Genomic DNA, 17,650 nt, shown 5'->3' with positions numbered 1-17,650 from the left:
TATAAATGTGTAACTGATAAACCGACTGTTACAATGTATATTGCATAAATCAATTCCCTCAATGATAACATTAATGACGTCTTCAGACAATTCTTCTATCGATCCACGACTGAGCTAATGTTATCACCTCATTTTTTAATGTTGTATATATCAATAACTGTAAAATACATATCTCGAAAGGGTACTAAAGAAAAATATAAATCAAACATTGTTTAAATAACGGTTTTGTAATTTCCTAAAGATGATTGAGCCGTGGAAAAGATGAGCTTATCACTGAATACGGACTGATAACCAACCACTCATCGTTCAACTCACGGACCCTGAGATCATGAATTCCATCAAACAGGTTCAGTCCAAATTCAGTCCTGTGAAGGCAGTATTATAGTCGACATGATGCTCAGGTATTCGTTTCGGTTTTAGTCGATAAGTATTTATATATTTACATAACCGCGTAACGTCTAATGTCAAGATTATTTTTATTATTTGCACTATACATTACATCACTCTGTCAATCAAATCAGTTGATATTTATACTTAAAGGTTGCATAATATTAGATTATGTATTGATAACTTTTCTTTTTTTTTAATTCAACTAAAACAAAAAATGCAATATTATTAAACAGGAGAAAGGTAGAAATTGTTCATTATTATGAATAAATAAATGAGATAGATTTGATAAATAATAATTACAAATTTAACTTAAATTTTCAATACTGAATGACCTTGCCGATTTCGATATGTTTATGTATTAACGCCACAAGAAACATAATTACGTGTGAAATAAATTTAATTACGATTTCAATGAACTTTCCTAAACCGAATGTTTCCCGACTGATGAGCAAAGACTCACTGTAATTTTAAAATTTCTTGATCAATCCCTTTTCCTGTATGACAGTAACATCTTAAGATTTTTTTTTGCTCCTTAAAAGTTATGCTTCGTGGTAGCCAACCCTTTATTTATGTCCACCAGAGTGATTTTGACTCACGTCAATAATAATTTTTATTTTATAAATAGTCTTACTTTTGACTTTTATATACAGTTTGCTATCGTCTAAGAAGGCTAGTAAATTGTGGATTTGTGAAAGCCAGTCGGGTTGTCATGAGCTTATTGCAAACAAAACTCTTATATCTCTGCTTTGCTTGAATAGTTGCACATCTGTCAAAGTTTTTTTTTTATTTTGTGTTTGAGTTAATCCACAGATTGTATCGTCGACTGCAATCAGTTTGTAATAACTCTAGTAGCTTTAGGAAAATCTGTTGGACGATTTCAGTAAAGGGAGTAGAGTAACCACAGTCCACTTTACTGTCTTTGGAATACGTCCAAATCTAAATAATCATCTAAATCAATTTTTTTTTATGTATACAGTTGTAAATATCAATAAATAAATTATTAAAAAAAAACATTCAACGTAAGGCAGTAAAATTATATTTTAAGATTTCTCTGATGATGGCAATGTTGGACATGTTAACTTATGAATAAAAAGTGTTGGGACTTTATGGATGTAAATTATTTCAATTAAATTAAATAAATCATTTGATCATACAAATAATTATCCAAATCTTTAGCGTTTTATAATTTTAATTATTAAATTTTATTGTTCAATCAATGCCCAAGTAAATCATCTGAAAAGGAACTTAATAAAAAAATAATTGGTAGAAACAGTAATACAAAGTAATAGATAATATATATTGAAAGATCGTGCAAGATATATTTTTTTATTTTAAATTATTCAATTTTTCTACAAACAATATATAAAAATTAATAGTACATGCACAAAAACAAATCCATCCATTTTAGATACAGTACAATTCATTAATATGTACTTCGTTGTATTTAACAACCGTATTTAGAAGCAGACTTTTTAAAGCTTAAAATTCCTTTTTTATCTTTACCTCTTTTAATATTGTTTATACTTTGCTTTTAAAACGAAGCAAAGCAGCGATACATTCATCATGATGTATGTATGAACTGAGCAGTTTTGAGTTTTAAGAAGTAGGAACAAACGTCTTGCGTCAATACTGGTGAAATTGTTTTCAAATAGTAATCAGTATTATTCTTAGAACTATGAACTTGTTGAGGAATGTAATCTAAAATTTACTCTGATTAGAATACTGTAATTGTTAGTTCTCTTGTTGGTTATTCTGTTGTAATGATTATTATTTTTTACAGAATTAAAAATAAATTTACATACAATAAAAGAAAATATGAGTAAATGTTGTGATACAACACAATATACATGGGCAGCAAACTTTTTGCGGGGTAAAGGGTAAAGGGCGCAAAAACTGTACTTTTTTTTATTTAACACTTTCAGTTAAATATTAAATAAATATTAAAGAACTGTTTTAGAAATTAGAACCGTAAAAAAAAAAATTACAATATTCTAATTTTGATCAATAAACGCAGTAGCAGTATTGTAAACACGATGGCGTTCTCGAAATTCATGTCAGACCAATGATTTTAGTAACTCTCTCTGGTTGAAAATATAACAGTTCTTTTAATAATCAATCTGACTAATATTATAACTGTTCCTTTTTCAACTACTAAGAACGGATTTGGGTTAATTATTATAAATTATTCTTCACTAAGCCTTACATTTATTTTTTAATTTATAATTTTGATTGGCAATAACTAAAAAAGTTCCATAAAATCTTCAAGTTATTTATAGCATCAAGTACTTCTAGTATATTACCTATAGTATAATCTATTCCATTCATCTATCATGGAAAAATATCCTATATACACTTTATAGCAAGTATCTCTGCACTCCTTGGTCATTTCTATGATACAGCTTGATGATTTTATATCTTATTACATGCTTAAACTTCTATTATCACTACAAATATCATCAAAATTAAAATAAACGTTTAATAGTTTTAAACGTTTTAACACTGTGATTAGCTTGCTCATTAAAAGAAAAATACTGTGAATTTGCCTACAATTTTTTTCCCCAAAAAAATATAAATATGTGTGTGAGGATGTTGACTAGATGTGTGTACATACACACATATATATAGTCATCATATTACTCTAGAAAGATCTGATAAATTAGAAATTATGTTCTAGTCATTCTACAAAATGATAGTTGAAAAGATTATCTATAGATTATTCTATTATTACTTACTTTTTTAAAGTACTTACGGGGCACCACAAATTATTTACTGTTTTGGTTTAATAGAAAATTAATTTCATTTTGTATTAAGCAATAATGGGTACACTGAGCTCACAATAACCCCATTTCACATATTGTACAAATTTTTACATGATTTAAGCATTTTCCTCAGTTCTAATAATATTAGAATTAAGGGAAAAAATCGTTTGAATGTATATTAGACTAATATACATAAAATGTTTTTAATCACATTTAAATAAATTAAATAGATTTAAATTTCGTATAAATATTTAAATCACCTTTCAAACAGCATCTACAGTTTATGCTGCACCTAAAAAGCAAACTTTTTAGGGTTCAGCGTGAGTTGATACGTAAATCTCAAATTTTGAAGGATTATTTTTTTTCTTAGTCGATTATAAAGGTTCGTTGCTGAAAATAATGAACCAAAAATAAAAGTGGTAATGACAAGAATTATATGATACTAAAATTAATATTATTACATATTAAATTAATGCAAAAACTAACGAAGCACAGCCAGATTTCTCCGTAAGATGGTATTAGTTCATGTCTAGAATTACAGACTGTGTCTCATCTATTTTTTTTTTTTATTCATTTTAAAAAAATGCATCCAATATGGTCTGACCAGATGGCAACTTCTATCGGTCGGTGCCAAAACAGCACATACAAATGATAGACAAAAGTGAAATGTAATTATTACAATTTTGACTATTACGTTGTTCTGGATGCTATAAAATTTTTAAGGTAGATAAGTAAAATATGAATTGATCTCAAAAGATACATAATAATAATAATAATAATTTAATCAACAACTACTAAAATGAAAATTAAGTAAAAAATAAAATAAAATAATAACTATTTAAAAAAGTTAAATTAAATTACATAAAAAATAATAATAATAAAAAAAACTCAAAGGACATTGAAGTGAATAATAAAATTTACAATTAGTGAGTTAATATAATAATGAGAATAAAGATCCAATAATATCTATTACTAACCACACACATACTAATTTTAATCGTAATATAATGAATAATTATATGGATTTAAGAAAAAATATAGGCAGATATGGTCATTTGCTGAATCAAAATCAGTTTTTGGGAATCATAGAAGAATGTACTCAGTTGAATATTTTTGTTTTAGTTTTCTTTGTGGTTGATTCATTTATTAGTTCTTCTGGTTGACGATTGAACAGATATGGTACCATATAGCTTAAGGTACGTTTATCAAATTTATTGTTATAGGGTGGTTCAATAAATTTAATTTTTTATCTAATATTTTTTAGATATATTATTTCTTTTCTAAATAAATTATTATCAATAAACTTTAAGATAATTCTATACAAATAAAGCAGTGTAGATGGTAAAGTATGCATTAAGTAAAGCATACCAAATACAAACCACAATCCATCCCTCTTCCCATAACGCCCCCCTCTACACATATAATACAACTTTATAAATTTTTGGAAGGAAACTGAAAAGGTTTCTGTGTAATTTTTAATGTTTAAAGTTAGTAAGTTTTTTGTTACTGAAAATAAATTTAGGGTTAATCTGTTTTAGAACTATTTTTACTTTCACCCTAATGGCGATGACAGTCCGTTGCCAATACGGCTCCCAACCAGATATAAAACTAGAGGAACACCGTATAACTCTCGGGGACCAGATACCATGGAAGAAGGGGCTCTGCAAGAATGAAATGCAGTTGCTCCAGCCAGACTTCCAGGCGGAGAGGGTGAGTGCACTCACAGGTGACTAATATTCAATATTAGCCATTTTATCCTTCCATCATATAATATTAAAAAATATATTTAGTTACCATAGCAATTAACGATATTTAGTTATTTAAACATTTCAATGCCCATAGAAAAGAGACTAATTATCAATACTTCAGGTTTGTTTTCTTTTCAAGGATTTAGAGTGATTTACAGAAGTGCTGATAAGGTTAAAAGTTATTTATAATATACAATGGTTACACAAAAAATATTCATACGGTATTTTTTATTTTATTTAACAATATTTCTGTTCTTTACAGCAAGAGGTTTTTATTTTTTTAATGTAATTTTATCTGTCAAATATTAAATATATACTGTATGTTCAATATCTGTCAAATATTAAATATATACTGTATGTTCAATATCTGTCAAATATTAAATATTTTTGCCCAAAAACAAAGCTTCTGCTCTCAGAAAAAGGTGTAACTTTTTTTTTGTCTTCCTACATCAATATAGTTGTTTGGATAAATCCTCATTTTGAAAACTTTCAGTTACTGTTCATTTTAAATTAATTTTTCTGAATTAGTAATTTAGAGATAGGTTGGCAACTTGACCGGCCCAGAGGCTCCGATTCTTATATCGTATAGATATCATTCATTCTTAAGGTTCGCCTTTTTAAAATTGATGCTAGAAATATTTCAGACAGAAAAAAAAGTATTAGTAATAACAATATTTATGTAATAAAAAGAAGAAAGGAAGAAAGCCTTTAGGCAACAAATTGACTCCCCCGCCCTCCTCCCTCAATGAGACAATGGTACCAACGAATTGCATTTCTCCGTTGTATCAAAAATGAATTTAATGCGTTTCAAAACTGACAAGAAAACCTATATTATCTAAACTATATTAGGTACTGAATAGCTGGGTCGCAAAACAGTTGATATAAACAATGTTATAATTTAAAAACAAAAATTAATGAAACTGCCGAAACTAAAATGGTGTCGGATTACTGGCTGAGTTGTTTGCACTGCATAAAAAAATATTAGCGTCATCGTCAATAAATTAAACTATCAAGAAATAGATCCGCTGAATTTATAACCAGAGAGTATGAAGCTCTAATCACGAATAAAACAAAGGTTAAATAAATATTTCTAACGAAAAAATATAAAATGTCTCGCTGTGTTTCTGGAAACTCTTTTGTTGTTCTGTACATTTTCAAGGATTAGATCGTGATAGACAAATAAGTATTAGATTATGTCATGGAGTTTCTGTTTCTGGTTTTACTTTTTATGATGTTTTTGTATTTTAACATTATATTTACACATTTATATCTTATATTACACATTCAATCTCGTCCATTCTCTAAAATACTATAGGAGAGAATCAAAGGTATGAAATAAGAGGTAAATGTAGAAATATAATAACTAACTATATAAACAATACAAAAAGTAACAATCAAAACAGGTATACTAACAAACCTGACAGAAGTGCTCTCACCACACATTTTAGACGAACAGGGCATAGATTTAAATTTGATAAATATTAGCTAAAAAGCACCAAATTGAGAGAATGACCCATATACTAAAAGTAGTAGTACAAGAGCCCTAGAGGAGAAAAAAGATTTCACCCCAATTTTTGATTACTTAATTGAAAACTAGGTATAATTACTAGTCAAAATTGATGAGTCTGCCAAGTATAGGTAGGGGGAATAAAAAATGGCGCCTTAAAAAAACATTAATTTTTCATTTGGAGCTCTATATCTTTACAACTACCAATAACAATAGAAAATCTAAAAGAATATAATTTAGAGTAAATTTGCTAAAATGTAAGCACTAATAAACCAATTTACGTTCAATAGTTCTCGAGATATAGCTTTTTAAAAAGCAACATTTCATAAAAACGTTGTATGGAACGTACTGAAATATCAGTAGTTAATTAATTTATTTTGAGAAATCTATATCTCAGGAACTATGTGACATACAGATGTCTACTAGCACTCAGATTAAAGCTAGTTTAATGAGCTATAAAGTAGTTTATTACGTTTATTTTCGTAGGAGAAGTAGTTTTCACGAAATTTGCTAAAATTAATTGATTTATAGTTGTTCGGACAAGTTTTCATTAGCCAAATTTATATTTATATATAAATATCATAAAAACTACTACCCCTACAAAGATAAGTGCCATAAACTACTTTATAGTAAGTTAAATTTTCTGTATTTTGAGTGTTGGCACACATATGTTCGTCTTATGGGTCTAGAGATATATTTTTCGAAAATCCAACATATTATATGAATAACTAGAACTTTAGAACTAATTAACATTTTGTGAGTTTATTTCGTCAAATATCATAAAAACTACAACTCCTACAAAGATAAACATTATAAACTATTTTACAGTAAATTTAACTAACTTTAATTTGAGTGCTGGTAGACATCTCTACGTCCAATGGTTTCATAAACAATAAATTCATGGATCAAGTTTTTTATAAACAAAACTTATTGTCCGAACAACTATAAATCAATTTATTTTAGCAAATAAATTAAAAAAGCCTAAAATTAAAAAATGAATTCTCTGTTTATAATTATTGTTTAATATATAACTTTTTCCAGTGAACACGTTTTCTTTTACAGTTCTTCTCCGGCTATTGGTACGAAGAAAAGAGTATGGGAGCATTCTTCAGCCACCTCGACAGGAAGTGTATAACCATTCATAGCATCTTCCTAGATGACCACGTCAACATGACTTTTTCTGAATATATTCCTCTGTAAGTTACCTTTACTCATATTTAGTTTGCATTGTTTCATTCCTCTTTACGGAAGTCAAAAAATGAATTTACCATAACTTTGATGAAAGTTAATGAACATGAGCCGAAATTTTGGTTATCAGAATAAAGAAGAAACCTTACGATAAAGTTTGATAGACCCAATTAAAAAATTTTGAATCATTGTAAGTACGCAATCAGTCAAAAATTCACACTTCGCTTCCGAACTATTGCTTACCTGAAATAATTTCGAAAAAAAAAAAACTGTCTATTTCTTTTAATTTTTTCTCTTGACTGTAATAGACAATTTTATTGAAAATATTTGAGAAGAAAACAAATCATAGATGTGTGGCAGTACGTGTGATGAAAGTATCATATCATATTAAGAATCTTAATACAATTTTACTTCGATTCCCCGGACCCTGAGGAAATATTTTCAAAGGAGCAAAGGTCTTGAAAAGAAAAAAATGAGTATATAAGACAGACCTATATAATAATATAACTATAGAATCATACGTTTCCACATGCAATATTTTTTCTAAGACATAATCAGCCTCCAATACCATAGTCATGTTCTGTCTTTCAATGATAAAAAAAAATGGAGAGAAAACTTATCTAAGTCACAGAGAGAAATGAGAAATAATCCCAGTTTTACTAGAACTTGTAGGTACTATTTAAGTATACAACTTCATAACACAAAATAAAGAAGTCCACTAGTTGGCAGCACCTTGCTAACGGTGAATTGAAAAAATAAACTTTGTAAAAGAAATAAATAAATTTTAATATGATATTTTTAATTAAATTTCAATATGGTAACTTATCGCAGTGTTAAGATTAAGATTCATATATATTTTATTATCAATATTATTATTTGTATTTATTTCTTTATTCTTTTTTTTTTTTACTTATGTATCCAATCAAGTATTTCTTTTAACCAACTTTTTATAATATTTTCCTTTAAACCTATGTATTAGTTTGGTTATGGTAAAATGTATTTATTTGTTTGTTTTACTGTAAACTGATCTACTGCTGTGACTAGTATTTCTCTGGTTTGATCTCACATGGCTATCTAATAGCGAATTAGTGTAGCGGTTCACTGGGGAGGATCGAATTTGCCGATCAAATGAAATAAAAATTGTAAAATGGAAGGGACAAGAAAGAGAAAGAAAAAATAAATAAATTGAAATATTTGTATTTAGTGTGTAGACTGGAATTGATTGTAAAAGACTGTGGGAAAGAAAAAAAAAATGTTTTCTTTCTATTTTATTATTTCATGTAAAAATATGTAATTTATATATGTCCGATCTCGGATTGATTAGTATGCTGTGTAATGTAGCAACCCGATGTATTTGGGCAGCATGAATGAATAAAGCATTTGTCTCTCTTGTCCAAAAAATGTTTTATATCTTTATACAGAAAAAAAAAACAATGGGGTATATAAAAAAATGACCGTTTTTCAATCAAATATTTTTATTATTGTTTCTTTGATATAAAATACAATTAATATTTAAAGTATAGTCCATTGTTATCTACCGACATTAACCATCTGCTAGCGAATTGCTCGATCCCAATGCTGATACCATTCCTTGGGATGTCTGTCAAAGAACTCCAGGACCGCAATTTCAACTTCCTCAAAATTATCAATTTTTTCCCTTGAAGGAAATAGGCCATGGATCGAAACAATTAGTAATGCGATAGTGCGAGGTCTGGACTACGGATATAAGGTGGATGATGCAGGAGTAATGAACTTTTCTTTGGTTCGACTGGAAGTGATTGCGTAGGAATAAGTTCATAAAGGACTAGTCTACTGCTCTTGTTAACCTTCTCCATGGAGAGTTGATGGCGACTAACAGTATCTTTCGACACACCACACTCCCTAACATGTTCGGTAATTCTTGTGGACGGATTTGACTCAGCTTCCTGCAGAACCTCATCACTATCCATTCATGGTCGCTTTCAAAGTCGTATCTCCGCTGCTAACGTTATCAAATCAACGCCGCCCAGTGCACTGATCAAGGACGCCTATCTCTTCATATATAATAGCTGCTTCAGCGGCTTTGATTTTTTTTCCAGTAATGCCTTAAAATTACCAGAATTTCGTTGGACACTGTCATGTTTCTTCTTTGAAAAAAATAACTAAACTGAGGCTTTCCTTGAAGAAGTTCCACGGGATTAAACAAGCTTAGAGCATTCTCTATCGATCATCGATCATTATCTAAAGGGATTATTAAGTATTGGAAAGTATTAAATATGATTAAAATATTTACAGTCCTTTTGAATTTGATAATATTGAGAAATCTTGAATTTGATAAAACGGTCATTTTTTTCTTTTTTTATATACACCCCATTATAGCAGTACATTATAATGTATTTAAAGTAAATTCGAGTTCAGCTGAAAACTAAAACTGCACGAAATAAGAAGAAATAAAATAATTTGTATGTGTGAAATAAAATATATTCCAAAAGAAATAAGAATGAAACATAACTTTTAAGGTATTCTAATTTAATTTTACTTACTTTTAAACCATGACCACTTTTCAGAATCTTTTCAACGGTCAGTCAAAACGTTGTAGTCACACTGGAAGACATGAAGAGACCCATCTTCAACGTCACGATTCCTTTTATCGGTAAGAGTACAATGCTTATTATTAAATGTGATCATTTTTATTATACTATTAATTATTAATTATGCGTAAACATTCTATTCCCGAAAATCCGTAAATACACGAATCAGAACTACTATTAGTATATGGCCTTTAAATTCGGTACTATTTAGTTATCAAAATATTTTTGAAAATTAAAGTCAATTGATTAGATTTTTTTTATTATTATTACCATGAGAGAATGCTCCTTGATAATACAAACTTAATATTCTAGTTTACAAGATATTAATTTTTATTTTTAAATCTCATTCTCAGAAGTAACATGCATGTCTGAGAAGTGTTAAATCTAAATAGGGCTCCTAGTAACTATATTAATTCTAATAGAACATATTTATTAAATATTAATTATTTATTTTAATAGTTAGAAAATATTTATTCAGCAGTCGTCAGACTTATCTTTTTGATCATGACGGTTGTCACCTTGAAGGAAAGTTTGAAATTTTAACCTTATCTGTTCCTGATTAAAATACTTAAACATTCTCATTTTTTCACATTAATTATTATAATAATAAAACCCAACATCGGACATAATATTCCATACCATATATAAATATAATTTTATATAATACAAATGTAATATTTTTTTGTAAAAGTAAACTGGCTTAGTTGGGAAAAACACTTTTATGAATTTAAGAAGAAAAAAAAACAAGAAAAAATACCAAACTGACAAGTAGAGACTAGATACATCACCTGCAAGTCCACTTAATTTTGGGTGGGAGATGAAAATAGTATTCTTCTCATTTTTATAAAAAATCTAGGCCATGAAAGAAGATTATAATGCCTTCTTTATTAATTTTACCAACGTTAGTTTCATAAACAACCAATTAAGAATCTCACATATCAATGTAAATGGATCTTAATAGTGAATAATGAAAGAAAATGAAATATATGTCACTGAAAATTTCCATTGAGACTAGACAGTGACTGCCCGTGGAAAGACAAATCAACCACTTTCCATCTCTACACTCAAGAGATGAAAAAAAAATCATATATATATATAAAAAAGGAATTAAAATTTTTTTTACCATTTTCGTAGTTATGTGATTTCACACGAGAGAAAAGATGAAGTTGATTTATAAGCTTTATAACGAACACTGCACCTTAGATTAAGATCTCAGCTAAATTTACAATATACCCTATATGAAGTATAAAGGGTGCAATTTTTAGTAACCATACTTTTTAATGGTTTCGGAATAAAAATTATGATTTGAAGGGTTTAAATACCAAAAGGGATTAATTCCAAGTTATTTTAAGAAACCAAAAACTAAGCACAATTCAGAAATTTAAAAATCATATTGAAGCCCTCAAAACGAACAAAAACTAATCTGATATTACGTTAAAAGTTTAAGTTTATGTTCAGAAAAGAATATTCCTTAACTTAAGCACAAATTTTATTCCCAGATTACATCTCCACATTTCATTATTATTTTAACATACGTTAAATAAAAGAACTGATAATGAGCTAATTTTGCAGGAATGACCATTATCAACATGCCAGTATCTGTCCTCTCCACCGACTACGATAACTACGCTTTGATATATTCTTGTTCCCATTCTCCTCTGGGTCTAGATGGATACATCACAGGTAATTGAAAATATATATATATATATTATTTTATTTATCATCTTTCTGAAAATAATTCTTATTTTTCTAGAAATGGCTTTCGTCCTCAGGCGAAAGAGGGGAGATAAGAGCAATGGTCTCTCCATAAGAGCAGAGGCGTGGAAGAACGGAATAAAATATGAAGATTTCACCGACCAAGATAACACTAAATGTCCCAAAACCTGAAAGTGTAATAAATATTTTGTTTAATTACGTCTTCCTCATTGATAAAGATCGATTTTTTTTAAAACAGGTCAACTCGGCATTCGCAAACTAAATCTTGCTAGTAGCAAACATTCGGCTGGGGAAGAAGTGAACCTGTTTTATATTTAACGTAGAATGTGAAAAGAGGGAAAAATTATATTTATTACATCAGATACTTTATTTTATTCTCTCTGTGCTACGTCGACTTTTCCATTATTTAAAAATTTAGATAAATAACAAATAATTCAATTTTAGACAATGATCCTTCATTGGACTAGTTAAAAGGGATGAATGACATATTTTTCAATAACGCCATTAATACAATTACTGGAATTCATATATTTGATATTCAAGAATAAAAAAAGCTGATGGAAATCTGTAGAACGTAACTTTTTCACTTAACCTTCATCCCGTTCTCCCTAATTATATAATAAGAAACATAATAGGAAGAAAAATAGAATTATTTGATATTGGGAAAGAAAAAACCGACCATATTTACTTGTAATCGAGTACAACAGAAACAGAGCGTCTACATTTTGAACAACCCGCCCAGCTAGAGCAGTAAACATCTTGACCGGGATACAGGGGTAGGAGGGGGTAGTTTCGCTTTCAAATTTTTGTATTTTTGAATTAATATGAAGATTATATGCATGCTATTCCAGGAATCTTCACTGTCCTCAGATATATCAGGTCAATACATTAAAATTGCACAGTGAAATGCTGAACACATCTTCTCTTAAAAGAAAAGTCATTCTTCTCCTTAAACTCCAAATCAGAAGAACGGCTGAAGAGAAATGGATACATGAACCATTGCAGTAAGACACGAAAAGCTTTGCCAGTTCAGCTGTGGCCAACCCTTGGAACGTTTCTACAATCCGCATTCAAAAGGTTAGGTAGCAAGAAGATAAATGATAGGAAGAGCTTTATGGGCAGGATGGAAACTCCACTCCGTAAGGACAGGAGTCTACACTACCTGTAGACTTTGACTAAAGAAGAGAAGGTATAGGAAGGAGGAGAAACTCAGATAAGGCACACCAGATTATACATAATTACCCGCTTTCTCCTAAGCAAGAGGAATTCCTTAGGAGGATATTCACACTTTAGTTTGTCCAGTTTGTGCTTAGTAAACTCCCTCGGCTATTAATGCCATCGAGAAATGCTACGTGTGTACGTCAGCTTTTAGTGGACCAGGAGATTCTATTGTAATATTTATTGATTTAAATACATTTAGAAATATAATAATATAATAAATGGTTAAATACACGTCAAGTTACATTATTTAAAAGAAATAATATATATTTTTGTGTGAGGATCGTAGTGGTCAACAGCTAGATCCCAGTTATAGCGGTCGCTAGAGCGGTGGCCACTAAATAGGAGTGGGGTCGCTATATGCTCACTCTTCCAACTTAATCTTACTAAAGTGTTCTATGGGTAAAACAGTACAAGGGATTATCTTTGCCAGGAAATCAAAATGTATGTCTTGTACTGAACTTAAGATGATACATAATTTTTCTGAAAAATGCTGAACATAATCTTAAACATTGATTCAAATTGCACAAATTGTTGATGACTCAGAAAACAAATAATTGATAATCTTAAAAGAAATTTATTAAAAGATACACTCCTCATAATTCGCTGAACAAAACAATATGCTAGTTTTATCTCATCAATAATGAACCTGTCAGATAACCTTTTCAAATGACTGTAGAATGACTCCTATCATTCATTTTCATAAAGACGGAAGTTAATATTTCAATATCAGAGGTAAATAACTTGATTTTTAGGATTAAAGTTATTTTTAACGTCTTAAATCATAATTCATTGAAAAGGTATTTATTTTCTTAAAAGACATATAACACCATAACATGAAAAATAAAATAAAACTTCATCAATAGCCTGGATAAAACATACATTATAAGTTTGACTAGAAACACATCATTCAGTTGAAAGGTTTATTAAAGACAAACCTAATTATCATGTCTAACGCCCACTCAGGCTGGTCATTAGGCACTATATGTCCAGAATTTCTGACCAGGACTTCAGTCATACCTTTCACCGTCTTGGAATAACCTGCCAATTCCCCGTCCACATACCAATGCTTCCTCGGTTCGCTCTTATATTGGGTCGCTCCACTCCACTTGAGGTGTTGCAGAACGTTTAGAGTCAGTGGGTAGGCACAAATGATATCCAGCTGGCCGTTGTAGAAGAGAATCCTATATTCTTCGAGCAGTTCCTCGATCCAAGGTTTCACCGATTGCATAACGTCATTTTCTAAATATTTCGAAGAGTAGTAACCGTTCTGAAATGTCATATTTCCGACGTGTAAAGCTCTTCTTAGCTCGTCACTCTGAAGAAACTTGGAAAGATCGCCATATTTACCTCTATCATCATTAATTACATAATTATAACATGACTCCAGCCCCGTCAAATTGTAATAAAGAGTTCCATGAGGATTAAAATCCGAAACTAGTGTATCCACAACGTTTTTAGCTTTGATATAATCACCTTTTCTAACATACTCTAATGCTTTCTGCTGCCCATCTAAGAACAATCGTCGGTCGTTACTGTCAATCAAACCAAGCTGGTAAAGGTAGTCTCCATAGTCTAACATCCGTTCCGGATCTGTCCATCCATCGCCCATCGCTAACCCTTTCAAGTTTATTTTCAAAGAACTGTTTCTGTTTCTGGTATGAATAGTGTGACCAACGGCCGGAACGTACTTACCCGCATACGACTCTCCACTTATAAAGAATTCCTTCTTCTGCAAATGGGGAAATAGTGTGAAGAATTGATAAAGAGCTGCATATAGATCTTTTCCGACTTGGATTTCATCTCTTGCGTAACCTTTATGATTCTCAGTGAAACTGAAACCAGTGCCTACGGGGTTATCGATATAAATCAGGTTGAATACCATAGACCATGAAGTTTTTCTCTTGTGCAAGACCAAATCCTTGTCTAAATAAAATGGTCCGTTCTCATTGAAAAGACCATTCAAAGACGAAGCTCCCGGTCCTCCTTGCAGCCATAATAAAACAGGCGCCTTATCGGGTTCTATTTCAGCCGGAAAATACCAAAAAAACAGATTGGAGTTATACCTCTTGTTGACGGTGAAGAACCCTGCATAGCTGGCCACATCAGACACATTTACCTCAGACGCTTTTCGGCCTTCTTCTATCCTACCCTCTTCGATATATGACGTCAAGAATAGAGGTTCTCCTACATCATCTCCTGGAGGGATTTCATCGTGGAATAGATAGTGACCTCTGAAGCCCAGACTAAACTGAAAGCTAGAGACTATTACAAGTATACATAACAACAGACTCATTTCTGATTCACTGAGCTCAATACTGCTGAGCGAGCTAGAATAGGAATGTGATGAGGGCGATTAAGCAATCTGTTGCGATAAACGAAGGCTAACTTGAGTTGCGTTAGTTTGTTTTTTATACGAGTGGTTTCTTTGTATATCTGCCACTTAAGGACCTCAATATTCTCTTGTCCCGTTTCGAAAGTAATTTGACTGACACTGCATATATTGACAATGCTGTATAGATAACTTCTGTCAATAAAGACACGGTTGTTTGAGATCATTGGTCAAAATGATGAGTTCATCTAGGCCAATGTTTTTCTACAGATGGTCCGCGATGTCATTGGGAAATTATATTTCCAAATATCATGGTTAATTTAAATGAAAAATAAATGTCAAACGACAGCTTGTGATAAGGATCCCTTAACAGAGATTGTTGCCATATCGTCCAAGGTACATCACGATAGACCTGTGACACAAGTAGAAAAACACAGCTGTCATGCACTTTTATCTCAACCGTGTTTTTTCAACTTCAAAGTTCTAAACATGAGTTTTTCACAACCATCAATTTCATAAAAGTTGTTAAGCAATGGCATATAAAACCTGATCCAGGTTACTACTTGGTAATACTTTTACCCTCTTCTCTAAACTTTTAGTACCTTTGTTGCATTTGAAGCGTAGGGTTGCGTACGATTTTGTTCGATGGAAATAATGTTAGAAATATTACCGACTTTCTTTATTAATAGGTGAAAATTACCTGTTCCTCCCGGAACGTCATTGATTTTATTTAAAATTTCTTCGGATTAAAATTATATGGCTTTAAAAGATTTAACTTCATACATGAACATGCCACAAACATGATTAAAAATATCAACAAAGTATTCAAAATTATAAGCTACTGATAAGATATATTGTTACAATTACATAGCGATCATTGATAGAAAGTTATCGCGAAATAAAAAAATCAAGGAGGCAGAAAACGGAAAATTTGGAAAAACGAATAGTTTTCCTATATGGCCCATTCGCTAAAACTAAGGTAAACCAATAAAATGTCTCAAGTGCTCATGTGTATTGTATGAATGAAATTTTCGACATTGTAATAACATTTAACAATCGTTTTATTCATTCATATTCATCAACTTATTATTAGATTTATCAAGTAAAACAGTACCAAAGATAATTTATATTAGTATAGTGATACTATTTTTTAAGTGTAAATGGACATAAACAAGTAAAATATTTTAAGTATGTAAATGTTATTTTACTTGTAAAAAATAATTATCATGACACAGACACAGTCAAATTAGGGTAAGCTATATCAGAAAGTTGAAGTATCTTTTTTTTTCTTGTATATGTGAGAATGAATATGCAAAAATCAAAAATGTTAACAAATCCAAACTCTGTTGAGTACTGTTGGTAGCCAAAAAATCATGTAATTCTAGGATTAACTCCTATATAATAACATCATAATAATAAATTGTGAGTCAAAGAATCAAATGAGTACAACTTAATAGAGAGAAGAGAAAGAAATGCTTTAATCATTCATGCTGCCTAAATACATCGGATTGCCACATTACACAGCATACTGATCAATCCGTGATCGGACATATATAAATTACATATTTTTATATGATATAATATAATAAAAGGTAACATTTTTTTTTCCACAGTTTTCTTTTACAATTAATAGCAGTCTACAAACTAAATACAAGTTTTTCAATTAATTCCTTTTTTTCTTTCCCTTCCATTTCACAACTCTTATTTCATTTTATCAACAAATTCTCCTATATAACAAATATTAAAAATAATAAAGTAATAAATAAAACAACAAATAAGATATGCGATGCATGCATGCCATCCCTCCTCTGGATAACTCCCCTACCCATTCATATCCATGCATGTGGTGGTGGATGATTCCCAGGGAGTCAAGTATTATATTCTCTGTCATCCTAGCCACGTCCTGGACATCGACCCCGAGCTCCTCCATGAAGCTCCTAGTTGTGCTGGGAATCGTTCCACGGGCTCCGAACCAGAAGCCTCTCACGTTGAAGTCTCGTTCTCCGAAGCCCTCACGGAACAAATGGTACTATCAAGTGGTATGATCATAAAGTGATGATGTTTTCCAAATATGTCAAAAACTGCAGTTTTTTGCAATGTTGCAACATTGTCCGCTCACAACTTCAGTTTATGAATATTTAAACTATTTCTTAAATTGTGGTACTCATTTTAAAGACCATTTCTTTTGTTAATTGTAATGTAACCAGTAAAAGTTAGTAGTG

The 17,650-nt window shown here is 30.4% G+C and overlaps 2 protein-coding genes across 3 annotated transcripts; one reads left to right on the top strand and one right to left on the bottom strand.

The window, feature by feature from the left end:
• The first annotated feature begins 286 nt into the window (after nt 1-286).
• LOC106683235 (uncharacterized) lies at nt 287-12,076 on the top strand. 2 transcript variants are annotated; one of them, XM_067047158.1, is made up of 7 exons: nt 300-401; nt 4,272-4,345; nt 4,688-4,859; nt 7,467-7,600; nt 10,139-10,224; nt 11,735-11,845; nt 11,916-12,076. In XM_067047158.1, exons 2-7 carry the CDS (start codon nt 4,326-4,328, stop codon nt 12,047-12,049), a joined length of 657 nt encoding a protein of 218 aa, XP_066903259.1. In that variant the 5' UTR covers nt 300-401; nt 4,272-4,325; the 3' UTR covers nt 12,050-12,076. The 2 variants fall into 2 exon arrangements, with proteins under 2 accessions (XP_014280070.1, XP_066903259.1); XM_014424584.3 differs by lacking the exon at nt 4,272-4,345 and having other exon boundaries at nt 287-401.
• A 1,808-nt stretch (nt 12,077-13,884) lies between these two features.
• Nucleotides 13,885-15,699, bottom strand: LOC106683234 (venom serine carboxypeptidase). The gene has a single exon (XM_014424582.2). The coding sequence runs from the start codon at nt 15,390-15,392 to the stop codon at nt 14,007-14,009; it is 1,386 nt and encodes a 461-aa protein (XP_014280068.1). The 5' UTR covers nt 15,393-15,699; the 3' UTR covers nt 13,885-14,006.
• Between the last annotated feature and the right edge of the window lie 1,951 nt (nt 15,700-17,650).

The sequence above is a fragment of the Halyomorpha halys genome, unplaced genomic scaffold, assembly GCF_000696795.3.
Source record: "Halyomorpha halys isolate HHAL.00 unplaced genomic scaffold, Hhal_1.1 Scaffold474.1, whole genome shotgun sequence".
NCBI lineage: Eukaryota > Metazoa > Arthropoda > Insecta > Hemiptera > Pentatomidae > Halyomorpha > Halyomorpha halys.
Note: the sequence above shows the minus strand (reverse complement) of the source record. Positions and strands in the feature narration are given on the sequence as shown.

Bases quoted from the DNA above. Each gene is read 5' to 3' on its own strand.
- LOC106683235 (XM_067047158.1), top strand. From the start codon at position 4,326: ATGGTACCATATAGCTTAAG. The intron at 7,601-10,138 runs GTAAGTTACCTT...ACCACTTTTCAG, and splicing joins TTTTCTGAATATATTCCTCT to AATCTTTTCAACGGTCAGTC. The intron at 11,846-11,915 runs GTAATTGAAAAT...TTATTTTTCTAG, and splicing joins TCTAGATGGATACATCACAG to AAATGGCTTTCGTCCTCAGG.
- LOC106683234 (XM_014424582.2), bottom strand. From the start codon at position 15,392: ATGAGTCTGTTGTTATGTATACTTGTAATAGTCTCTAGCTTTCAGTTT.